This window comes from Populus alba, chromosome 11 (assembly GCF_005239225.2).
Source record: "Populus alba chromosome 11, ASM523922v2, whole genome shotgun sequence".
NCBI classification, from domain to species: Eukaryota; Viridiplantae; Streptophyta; class Magnoliopsida; order Malpighiales; family Salicaceae; genus Populus; species Populus alba.
In genome coordinates, this window is record NC_133294.1 from 13757453 (window position 1) to 13769480 (window position 12028).

Genomic DNA, 12028 nt, shown 5'->3' on the forward strand with positions numbered 1-12028 from the left:
TGAAAGGAAATGAACTAGCCTTTTATTTTAGTTCTCAGAGACGACGCCACTGATGAATTTGTAGAAAAACTTTAATGGATTCCACAATTAATAATAGGATGATTTGCATTTGTGATTTGGTGTTATTTGTAAAACAAATTCTCTGATGCTTAAATTAGTTTTTAGTTTGGTTACTCAAGTGACATTCAAGTAAGAAATCATGAAGATGACATGTGTGTTTTATTATATATAGTGAAGAGATTAGTGTTCTAACATACCTTTTTAAGAAATTGTTTTATATCTTACCATTCCTAAGATGTTAGGGTGGTGTAGCTCATCTTTACAGGTGTAGGGTGATGTACAACATATAATATTAGCACACATAACACGTAACATGATAGCATGCAAATGTGTTGTTATAAAACGTAACCTATTGTAAAAGCATAAAAAGAAGGTACTGTAGTATGTAGCTCAATGAGCTAGCATAAGAAGGATTTTTTGTAGCACATAACAAGAATATATGTAATACACACATTAAGTTCCATGAAAATAAATGTATAAATATAAAAGAGAAATTAATAAGATAAAAAATATATTGGTTGATGGGCTAGACTATGGCACAAGGGTGAGCTACCCAGCTCGTCCTTGTTAAATCTACAACAATGGCGAGCTGAGAGTTATTTTTTCATGGTATCAATAGCAAGCTTATTGGAATTATTCACATTTTCTAACTTTTAGAAGCTAATTAATTGGAGTTTTCTTATCACCGCTAAACTTGTGAATCGACACAACCCAGGTTACTTCACTCCACAAAGTTTAATAATATAATTTTTTTAAAATAATTTTTTATTTAACTAATTTTTTTTTAAAATAAATTATATCGCAATGCTGAGATATTTTTTTGATATCAATCCGATGCTAAAATATTTTTTTGATATTGTTATAACAATATAAGAGAAAAAATAAATAAATTATCAACTTTAAATCTTTATAAACACATAATATAAAGACTAAATTAAAAATAATCAATAACCAAAAGAAAAAAAAAGTCAAAATGCAAAAAAAAAAAATAATAATATTATAGATTGCTATTATAATTAATTGTCTAAATGTTTTCCTTACACCTTTTAGCAGGATTCTTTTAAATATAACAGTAAATATAATTATATAAAAAACAAACTAAAATAAATTATCACTTTTTAAATTTGTATAAACACATCATTTAAGAATTAAATTAAAAAAAATCAATAGAGCTGCCCCACCCCCGGGCAAAATTGTGTCCGTGGGCTAATTAGAATCCAGTATCTCAAAGCCAGGCTCAAACCCACCCACCAACCCATTTAACGAGACCGGAAAAAAAACCTCCCGCTCATTTGCCCTTTTACTTTCTTCCCGAATACGTATTATATTTTTTACACTGCACAAATCAAAAACCTACAATCTCCCTTTCACTCCAAGACCTCACTCTCATTTTCCTTTTTTTCTAAAATAAAAATAAAAATAAAAATAAAAATGAGAGAACAGCAGATTGAGAAGCTTCGAGGGGTAGTGCGTGACTGTGTGAGCAAGCACTTATACTCCTCCGCCATTTTCTTCGCCGACAAAGTCGCCGCCTTCACCGACGATCCCGCTGACATCTACATGCAAGCTCAGGCCCTCTTCCTCGGCCGCCACTACCGCCGCGCCTACCACCTCCTCAACGCCTCCAAAATAGTCCTTCGCGACCTCCGTTTCCGCTACCTCGCCGCCAAATGCCTCGTAAATATTCGATTTTGGATCTTTAATCTTGAAAACTAAAGACTTTTTTTTGTACTTCTAGGGTTTTTTGGTTAACTTTTAATTCTTTCTTTTAAAATTGCGACCAGGAGGAATTGAAAGAGTGGGACCAGTGTTTGTTAATGCTTGGTGATGCAAAAGTTGATGAACATGGAAATGTATATGACACTAAAGACTGTAATGTTATGTACTTAGATAAGGATAGTGAAGATCGCGAGATCAATGTGAGTTTTTTTTTTTTCTTATGCTATCTTTAACTGGCAATAGTTTTCTTTTGAACATTTCAAGTCTTGTTCTTTCTCTTTCACAATTCGCTTATGAATTTTTGAAGATTTGTTTTGGTGCTTTATATTAGTTGATTGTGATAAAGATGTGGATTATGTATCTTGAATATACATAGATTAAACTTGTATTTATGACTTTGAATTTTGGTTAGTGAAATGCTGTTTTTCTGTTTTGGGATAGATTTCTTCAGCAATATGTTTTCTAAGAGGTAGGGCTTATGAAGCATTGGAAAATCGTGCTCTAGCTCGACATTGGTTAGCTTTTCTTAGCCATCTCATTTTTGTAGAAATTTACTGTGTCTTTGGTCTGTAATGATTAATTTACTCTTTTGTGATGATTTAAGGTACAAAGCTGCTATCAAGGCTGATCCTTTATGTTATGAGGTAGCTATTGCACTTGTTTTACCTTTGCTTTCTGGTTTACTTTGTAGGTTGCATAAGAGAGTTTCTTTGCATTATAGTATTTGTGCATGCAAAAAGAATTAACATAGCTTTCCGTGCAAAGCTTCAAAAATCCATATTAAGAGGTTGATAAAGATTAAAGAGTTTTCTTGATATATTCAACTGAAGTTTTTTGCCTTTGTTTTCTGGACATAATCTTGATTTCTTTCTAGTTGTACTCATCTCTTTTACTGATTTTGGTTGGAAGTATGAATGATGATTGTATCTCCATTGTTTCCCAGGCTTTGGAATGCCTTATTGAAAATCACATGCTCACATTTGAAGAAGGTAACAGTTCTCCAAACCTCATTTTTGAATCATGTGAAGAATATTGCTATCCGATTTGTAGTATTTACTGTTTAAGTGGTGATTGTTGAGAATTTCTCTATTCATTACCATTCTGGCATTCACTTCATTAACTGAAAGAATATAAATTGCTCCACATTGCTTGAAATAACAATGTCATTTAATACTCAAACGTCTTATATTTGCCACTGCATTGCAGAAACAAGTCTACTTTCCTCCTTGCAATTTGGTCCTGAAGATAGGTGGCTCTCTTCATTCTACTCTTGCTTGATAAAAAAGGTGACACACAACTACAGTGTATACTAGTCAATATGATCCAAACAACTATTTCCAGATAATCTATTTGCTTCTCCAAAACTAATGTCAGTCCCTTGTCACAGTATGACAAAGAGTGTGTCATAGAAGCCAAATTCAGAGAAGTTGAAAAAGAAAGCTGCAATAGCAATCCTTCTAGCCCATCTTTCATGCATACACTAAAAAACAACACCGATCTTTTGGCTTGTAAAGCAGAGTACTTCAATCAGTGTGGTGAATATCAGAAATGCTTTGAACTAACTTCAGAGTGAGTTCCTAACTTGTTTCAAACAGAATACAGATAAGAACACACCCTAGATGTGTCAGTTGATCGGAGATTTATCTTTTCTTTTGCAGTCTGCTTGAGAAGGACCCTTTTCATTTGAAATGTACATTGGTACATTTAGCAGCTGCTGTGGAGCTTGGAAATTCAAATGAGCTGTATCTCATGGCATCTAACTTGGTGAAGGATTATCCTCAAAAGTGAGTTTATATACCCGCATCTTCTTTTATGATATGCTCATATGACCTGTGTTCTTTGGAGTTGAAGGATTACTCTCAGGACCAGCTTCCTTAGTTCCCTTTCACTGTGAAGGATTATGCTTAGATTGAGTTATCTATTTTCCCTTTTTTGCTTCCATGGTTTGCTCTCTAGATGTGTTTCAGGCACAGAATAATTTCTTGTCATCATTGATCAAATGTGAGCATGGTGGTTATCCAAATAATTTGTTTTTCCAGTAACAGCTTGACTAATTAACACAAAGAAAGAAGTTAAAGAGAAGGAAGTAAGAACTCTTGGAAAACATGTATCTACTACACCTGAAGTACCATTCATGAGTAACATGGGAAATATGCATGTGGTTTGCCAGTGATTATTTGTGTAGTCCAATAAAAGGTACTAAAGAGCATAATTCATTTTTTGTGGTTATTGGACTTCTCATCCATTAGGAGTGTCACTTTCTCTTCAACAAAGCTAAGATTCTCCTCATGTATAATTGGCTGCAACAGTTTTCACATGCATACATTTCTACCGTCGTGCATGGAAAGATTGTAAATCCTAAGAAGTAATGTAATGGTGGACCTATTAGAATCCTCTGACTGTGTGAAACTTTCCCACGTGGTATTTTCATGTGGCCTATTTTTCAATTCCTCAAATTGTCAACAATAAAATCATGGAAAGTGAAATCTACCTGTGCATAAGATTTTAAATTGATAAAACAAAATGGTAAGTTAGAAGTGAAGATGGTTTCAGGGCTGCTAAAAAACATAGGAAAAATAAGTGCTTTCTTCTGTTGGATCTCTTTCAAATTTCTCTTGATATTTTGTCTAGTCTTGCTTGAAATTGTGTTTGAATGATATCCTGTGGACTCTCATCTGAATTTCATTGTCAAATGCTTTTGAATTACTAATTATAAAATTTTGAAGAGAAAAAGGAAAAAAACAAGAGATGGATAAGAGAGATTTTGTTTCTTTCTCATAGACTTCACTTCAGCTTAAGCATGAATATGAGTTTCTATTAGATATTGTGTAATTGAACATTTCCATTAAATATTATGCAATTGAACATCATGTTTACTTATTAGGTCTTCTCGTCATTTAGGACTCTCTCATGGTTTGCTGTTGGCTGTTACTACTACTGTATCAAGAAGTATGATCAATCACGACGTTATTTCAGGTAACTTTTGCCCGAAGCTCAGTAAAAAATGTACCTACTGTGCTCTTTTTGGTCATATGGATTAAATCTGATTCTTCTTCTGTTTGTTCTACAATACAGCAAGGCTACGAGTCTAGATGGAACCTTTGCACCTGCTTGGATTGGCTTTGGGAATGCTTATGCTGCTCAAGAAGAGGGTGATCAAGCAATGTCGGCATATCGCACCGCTGCTCGTTTATTCCCAGGGTAATTTGGACTAGAACCTCAGTAACCTCTTCAAGTTGAAAATAATATAATATTTTTACACTATTTGAACTGAAAGATACATGTTTTTGGAGCATTGTGTGCTTTTGTTAGGCTGCCTTTTTTGTAAGAAAATATTTTAGCATTTTCCTGCACGCTTGAATTCCTCTGCGTCCATAACTTTAGGAAGTTATTTTAGGCCTCCTTGACAGCCTCCAAGGGAAGACCATATATTATTATTTATAATCAATAAAAAGCTAAAATTATAATTTAAAATAAATATGAAAAAGGAAACGTGTATGGAATTGGTCGCAAGCAGTATACAAAAATTAAAGTATTCCATGTCCTCAAAAAAATGTTAAAACAAATATATGGAAAAATCCTTAAGATAAAAATTATTTAAATAAATGTGTGTTTGGAGTCAAATGGGTTTCCTCCATGCCAGCCTCCACTGGTGCTGGTACATGCAGACCTCTATTGCCATTTGCCACCTTTCCAAAAGTTTCACTGTCTTTTAGTATTTCCTTCTACTTGTAAGAATTGAAAAATTTCACCATAATTTGTATGCTGCATTCATCTTTCTTTCCTATTGTATAATTAAGAAAGAACAGAAGTTTTTCATTCCTCACCTTACCTTCTCATTCTCTCTTATCCTTGCCTACATAGATTCAAACTTATTTATGGAAATATTGAATATATACAATTTTGTATATGTCCCACTTCTGCTTATAGTTTGCCCGATCTCAACTATTATGGGCTATCATTTTAACTTTGTACCTTTTAGAAGAAATCCTAGTTTTTTTGTCGTTAACCCGCCTTTTCCGTTGTGTAATGTGTTTTCTCATTGTTGTTGTTCCCTTTTGTTTTCTGAGTGTAATTATTGGTATTTCCTTTATAAAAAGAAGTTGAGGTGGAGATTTTTATATGTCATGTTATAGTGTTGCCAGGTAGTTTGTCTTGATTGCTTTGTTGTAATTAATTTTTTCTGGGTGATGAGCTAGCTTGGTGGCTGGTTAGCTGGCTAGTTAAAGGGTCTTTTAGGTTTGGAGTTGTTAATTTAAACCAGAAAAGTGGCGGTTGGTTTTCCCCAACTCAAAATCTCCAAAAGGTAGTTTAAGTTGACCCGAAGCTCCTATTTGATATAATGATCTGAAACTAGTCTGTTTTTTTGGTCCCAAGGTTATGCATTGTTGAAGTCCTCTTATTACTTATCAATTGTCTTTTTACAGGTTGAATCTTGATATTCTGTTATTCCAGGTGCCATTTGCCAACTTTGTATATTGGGATGGAATACATGCGAACTCACAGCTATAAGCTTGCTGAGCAGGTGATGTTTTATCTTCTGAACAATGGCCAATAGCTATTTTGTTTGGTTAATTGATAAATTGTGTTTCAATAACACAATTAGCCCCTGGTGTTTTAAGTGGCGCTGCATCATTCTTCCCTGATGCTTGAGAAAACACTGCCTTAATTTTCAATAAAAAAGAAAAATGAAGGGCTTTTGGTTTGTCATGTACAGTTCAAGAATGCTAGCTTCGAACCCACATTCTTAGGTTAGCATTTGCTGCATTGACTTCAATTTCGTAGTTGTAATCTAAGCAAATGATTTCCTTTTTCCTTTTGGGGAATTATTTGTAGCTTTCTTGCAAACTGAGCATAAATTGAATGGACAGTGAACATCATAATATTGCACTTACTTGTTTGTCATTTGAAATCCTGTTTCCTTTTTGACTCTTCTTCGTGTTTCTTGTTGTGGTTTGTCAACATTCTGATTCATCATCTTTTTTCAGTTTTTCATGCAGGCAAAGACAATTTGCCCTTCAGATCCACTTGTATACAATGAACTTGGTGTTGTTGCTTATAATATGAAGGAGTAAGGATATTTCTTTCCTCATAATTTTGTCAAAGATTGACTTAAAAATTTTACTTACAGGGTCTCTTTTGCATTGTTAATGTTTATGGCGTTTCTTTGAAGAATCAAATAATCAATTTTGCAAACAGCATTCATTTTCTTTACTAAAAGCCATTGGCTGTAAACTTTTTGATGCCGGTCAAGCTGTTTGACTTTCATAATTTTGTTTCTCAAACACTTTCAGGTACAACAAAGCAGTGTTGTGGTTTGAGAAGACTTTGAAGCACATTCCTTCGTTGAGTCAATTGTGGGAACCAACTGTCATTAATCTTGGCCATGCCTACAGAAAGTTAAAGTACGTTTTAAAATTTGTTGGAATGAGCAGTTATACTCCCTTTTTTTAGTTGCTTGTTGCCATTTAGGTACTCCAGGATGTATGATTGCTCTATTTTTTTCTAGAATTTTCCTTGTACTTGAAATGAATTACCTTTCTCATCCTCAATTTCAAAATTGTTTTTCTGTTTCGCATCTTAATATTTTCATATTGTTGCAGGGATGATTAGTATATGTTCTGCATTTGTTATTCAATACACACTTGCTGAGGTCTTTGTCAACCAGAAATAAAGAAAAGTAGTTCAACCCTCCAATTGCTTTGAACTTGCATAACCATTAGTTTCAATCAGTTAACTGAGCAAACCCATATTGATGAGTACTTTTTTGTTACAGTTTTTATAAATGGAAAGCTTTGGCTATCTTTTTAGTTGTTAGCATTTTCTTATAAACATGTTAGTTTCTGTCTCTTTTCCTGTAGCTTTTTGTGGAAGTGTTTTTAAGGATCAAGTTGGGAGCTTTCTTGGTGCACTTGGTGAAATACGACAGATAATATCATGCAATAGAAAATACTTTTCAAATTCCATTGATAGGATGAAAGGAGGATAAGCTTGGCCCTTTGCAACCCTCAAAATTCAATAATAATATGGAAAGAATTTTCATGAATCCCTTAATGCTTGTGTGGTCAAATAGTGCTTTCTTCATTTATTGCATGATTGATTTGTTGTGAGCAAGCATGACATCGTGACTTATGGTTCGACTTTTTTACGTATTTGAGTTGGAGTTTTGTTCTCCTATTCCTTTCTTTGCAGTCATTATTGTAGAAATAGAATGTTCTCTTATTACATGTATAAATGAATGATATGGCATATTACTGTTCAGCTTAATAACATCAAATTATTATTTCAGGATTTACCATGAAGCAATTTCATGCTATGAGAGAGCACTTACACTATCAACTAGAAGCTTGAGTACTTATGCTGGTCTTGCATACACTTATCATTTGCAGGTGAATTGAGTTGTTTTCATTTTAATTTAAGTCTGTTAAAATGACATCATCTGGCTGTTGTAGTTGAAAGCAATAGTTTGAGAAAGGTAAATATTATCCAGAGAAAATAAGGACTACTAGAAGTGGGAGAGGTATTGAAATGGCATAGTGCAAATAATGAAAGTGGTTATGAAAGTTGAAGATGTCTTGGAAAGCTATCACATTATGATATCTTTGCTAATTTATGTTTCCAATGACTTTTGTGCAAGGGTTTGATAACAATATTCACATCACATGAACATGAACACAAACCAGCATGGGACTACAGTTCAGTTTCTCATGTTGATTGTTTGACAACCTTCTGCTATTATTCGAGTCATCAAACAACATCCTGTATTAACTGGAAGCTAAAATCATATTTTTCTTTATTTTCAAGTGGTAGAGTGTTTCCCAAAGTGACTGGTTGCAAATCACCTTTTTTCCGACTCGGGCTGACTTGGAAGAATGAACTATTTTTTAATACGGATATAATGACTTGTCATTAGATTGCTTGAAATTTTGACCGCTTTCTAAATTTGGGAAATGTTACAATTTGATACTGTGTCATGATTTAAAAGCCATCTTATAGGTGCCTCTTCTTCGTCCCCTTTTTCTGCAGGATAACTTTACTGCTGCAATTACATGCTACCACAAGGTAAGTAGTCTGGACTAATGTATAATTTCAAAAACAAGATTTTACTGCTTCCCCCACCTCCTCAATCTTCTTTGTCATAAAAATTCCCTAAGATCTGGTCTTAATCATATTCACTTCTCAATCAGGCTTTATGGCTGAAACCGGATGATCAATTTTGCACTGAAATGTTGAGTCTGGCACTTGTAGATGAAGGTCGTCGAGGCATCGACCCCAAAATTGAATTTCGCTGAAGTGGTACTGTTTATATTCTTTTTGTTGTTGTAATGCATGTGGAATATGAACTACGAGTCCTTGAATGGGTCGATTCATTTTGTTCCATTTTAGAGTTAGGCAGTATGTATTACAGTAGGCAGAGTTGGGCGATATTTATTATCTGTATCGCATGGTTTTATCAATGGAAGCTTGGAACTTAGATATTCCAATTTCAACCCATCTGCACCTAATTTTAGCTGTGATATTGTTGCTGGGCAGTCTTGTTCATGTTGCTAATTCTGTTGACAAAGCATGTGGTGATAAGTTGCAAGCCTGCTGCTAGTGGACTTTGGTTATATATTCTGTATTTCTGAGTTCACTGCTCGAGCAACAATCCATTTATGTGCCATCCATTCATCCTGTTATTTCACTTCTACCGCGATTTTGTTTTCTTGCTTGTCAAGTGGCGATTTAAAGCCAGAATTCATCTACCTGTAAGCGGCATTTACTTTTTAGCCAGCCTTTTAGAGAGAGCCAAGTATCACTGCATGGCCAACTCACTTGTTCCAGCAGGGTAAGTTCTGAGAGCTGAAGACCTTCCATGTAGTATACTGCGCATTTAAGATATTGCGGCAGATGGCGTGCATCTCTTCAAGTCTAATAGAAACTCTGCTGATAAGAACAAGGAGATGGATGCTCTAGGAGCTCCACCTGTGCCCATTCCTAATACAGAAGCAAAAAGCGCTTTTGTGATGAAAATTGCTTTATTTCTGAAGTTTGCATGCGAGGGATGGATAGGCGTGCAGCAAGCAACAGATAAAATGGTAATAAGATCGAGCAAGCGGCTTGATTCAAGGTACAAACAGAAGTGACAAAACACAAGCATTAGCGAGAACACATGGCCAGTTACATTTATTTGGAAAACGGACAGCCATGTGTTGCTGCTGCGACGGTGGCAGTGTTATCTTCTGAATCTGATCGGGATGGTGAGATCAGCGGTCCTTTCAGTAGCCCTCCAAATAACTCAGCTGGGTCATAGTAAATCTCCACATCTTCTGCCCTTTGAGATTCATCCATCTGGGAACCCGTAAAAAGTTCACAAGCCACTTTACTTCTTCTGTAGGAAATCATTTCTTTTTCTTTTTTTTTTAATTAATGAAGATGTCCCACTCTGTAATTTCATTTTATGTATTGGGCTGTCCCTTTTTTGCTTTTCTTGTTAGTAGAAATTCAGAGTTTTCAAGTCCATTGGCAATTTTTTCTGAACCAGAAAAAAGAAGAAGCAATAATGGCTTTTGGGCCCAGGATTTATTGACGAACGCACTACAGCTCATACCATTAATGGCTGCCAGGTGTGATTTCTTGATGAAAAGACCTTATCAAATCATATCAAGCAGGGAAGTAGGAATGCTAGTGGAGAAAATCCAGAATTGTTTGACTACACTGTTTATTATTTTTTTATAAAAAAAGGTTAAGTTTTTTTTTTATTATTTATTTTTATTTTAATATAATAATATTAAAAATAATATTTTTTAAAATATTATATTAATATATTTCTAAATAAAAAATACTTTTAAAAGCTCCATCAACACTAAATTGACTATAGATAAACGTTTGAAAGGCTAGCTTGAAAGAGGCTATGTGGACCATTTGGAGTCTTTCCTTTTGAAAAAAACACTGAATAAGATCCATAAAGGGTGAACAGTGATGCATTTTCCAGATTTTTTTTTGCTTTTTGATATTTTTTGCATGCTAAATGGTTGTGCTTTCGCCCCCCTTCTCTAAATTAGATGAAAAGAAATAGTTTGGATTTTTTACCGGCACCTTCCACTAGTTCTTATTGGTGTAGGGAATTCTTTTAAAAGCATACCTTGAGGACTCCGAGGCCATGGAACTCAACCTTTTCTCCAGTAGGAGCATGACCTTTGAAAGGTCCTTCAAAGAAACCCCAATGCCTGAATTTGAAAGAAATCACAAGAGGTCCTGAATATACATTCAGCACTTCCCATGCGAATCCTCGAGGGAAGGCAGATTGAAAGGCATCATGGGATGATTCAAAGGTTTCTTCATCTGCTTTGTAGTACTGAAATTCCTTCGGTAGAGAGTTTTTCAATAGAGCATTGTAGCTCCCAAGCCTAAGCGTTTCTTCTCCTGATAAACCCTCTCTTCCTGTCACACAACCAAATATTCATCAGAGTACTTACAGGTGAGGTTCAAGGAAGCTTCCCATGATTGACAATCCTGTCCTTAATCTCCTTAACCTTAATCTGGTTTTATTAAATCAAATAAGAACAAAGAACAGAAAAGAAAATCGGGTTTCAAGTTTGGCACAGTACCATTAACAATGAGCTTGAATTTGTCAGGGTTGATGGTCTTGAAGTCCTGTAAACGAGTCTTGTGGGAGAGTTCCATTTCCCAAGACTTGATAGCATTTTGCACTACTTCTTCTAGAGATCCTTTTGGCCATTCCTACAAGCCATGTTAACAAGCAAAGAGTTTGAGAGACAAAACAAGAAAGAAAAAGAAGAAGAAATCCTGACACACACGAACACATAATTTAGACATATATAAGCACAAAGGAAACGAAGAGAAAGGGTCGAGAACCTTGGTCCTGCCTTCTTCGAAGAGCTGGTTTACGGAATCATATACGGGAGGACCACCATGCCTCCACTGCGTGGTATTCTCAGCTTCGTCATGCAAGATAGATCTGTATATATCTCCTGATTTCTTAATCAGAGCTTCTTCTGCTGTCGCCATATCAAATTCCCTAGAGGCTCACTACAAGAGGCCCTTCTAAGAGTTTTATACCGGAGATGGCTATATAACGTTTGATAGAAACCACAAAAGAAGTCAAATCACTTGGTTTTATTGTGGTTGGTGTGTGTGGTAACCACACAATTATGTAGCATAATTTATTAGTTCTATTGTCACATAATACCACCATACAAGTTTCATCATCATACACACTTAAACATCACAAATCCAAAATCTACAA

The 12028-nt window shown here is 34.9% G+C and overlaps 2 protein-coding genes across 2 annotated transcripts; one reads left to right on the forward strand and one right to left on the reverse strand.

The window, feature by feature from the left end:
• Nucleotides 1–1361: 1361 nt before the first annotated feature.
• Nucleotides 1362–9538, forward strand: LOC118038295 (anaphase-promoting complex subunit 6). Its single transcript, XM_035044616.2, has 16 exons — nucleotides 1362–1737; nucleotides 1845–1979; nucleotides 2221–2294; nucleotides 2384–2423; nucleotides 2723–2768; nucleotides 2986–3065; nucleotides 3167–3348; nucleotides 3438–3563; nucleotides 4681–4755; nucleotides 4855–4980; nucleotides 6235–6304; nucleotides 6768–6850; nucleotides 7074–7184; nucleotides 8069–8168; nucleotides 8806–8841; nucleotides 8967–9538. Exons 1-16 carry the CDS (start codon nucleotides 1492–1494, stop codon nucleotides 9069–9071), a joined length of 1635 nt encoding a protein of 544 aa, XP_034900507.1. The 5' UTR covers nucleotides 1362–1491; the 3' UTR covers nucleotides 9072–9538.
• Nucleotides 9539–9778: 240 nt separating this feature from the next.
• Nucleotides 9779–11855, reverse strand: LOC118038296 (pathogen-related protein). The gene is made up of 4 exons (XM_035044617.2): nucleotides 11638–11855; nucleotides 11370–11502; nucleotides 10904–11202; nucleotides 9779–10110 (listed from the first exon to the last, which is right to left on the reverse strand). Exons 1-4 carry the CDS (start codon nucleotides 11788–11790, stop codon nucleotides 9946–9948), a joined length of 750 nt encoding a protein of 249 aa, XP_034900508.1. The 5' UTR covers nucleotides 11791–11855; the 3' UTR covers nucleotides 9779–9945.
• Between the last annotated feature and the right edge of the window lie 173 nt (nucleotides 11856–12028).

Excerpts from the sequence above, each read along its gene's own strand:
- LOC118038295 (XM_035044616.2), top strand. The coding sequence starts at position 1,492 with ATGAGAGAACAGCAGATTGAGAAGCTTCGAGGGGTAGTGCGTGACTGT. Across the intron at positions 2,769-2,985 it reads CATGCTCACATTTGAAGAAG|AAACAAGTCTACTTTCCTCC; the intron begins GTAACAGTTCTC and ends ACTGCATTGCAG. Across the intron at positions 3,349-3,437 it reads TGCTTTGAACTAACTTCAGA|TCTGCTTGAGAAGGACCCTT; the intron begins GTGAGTTCCTAA and ends TTTCTTTTGCAG.
- LOC118038296 (XM_035044617.2), bottom strand. The coding sequence starts at position 11,790 with ATGGCGACAGCAGAAGAAGCTCTGATTAAGAAATCAGGAGATATATAC. Across the intron at positions 11,503-11,637 it reads TCGAAGAAGGCAGGACCAAG|GAATGGCCAAAAGGATCTCT; the intron begins GTTCTCGACCCT and ends CATGGCTTGTAG. Across the intron at positions 11,203-11,369 it reads ATTCAAGCTCATTGTTAATG|GAAGAGAGGGTTTATCAGGA; the intron begins GTACTGTGCCAA and ends GTTGTGTGACAG.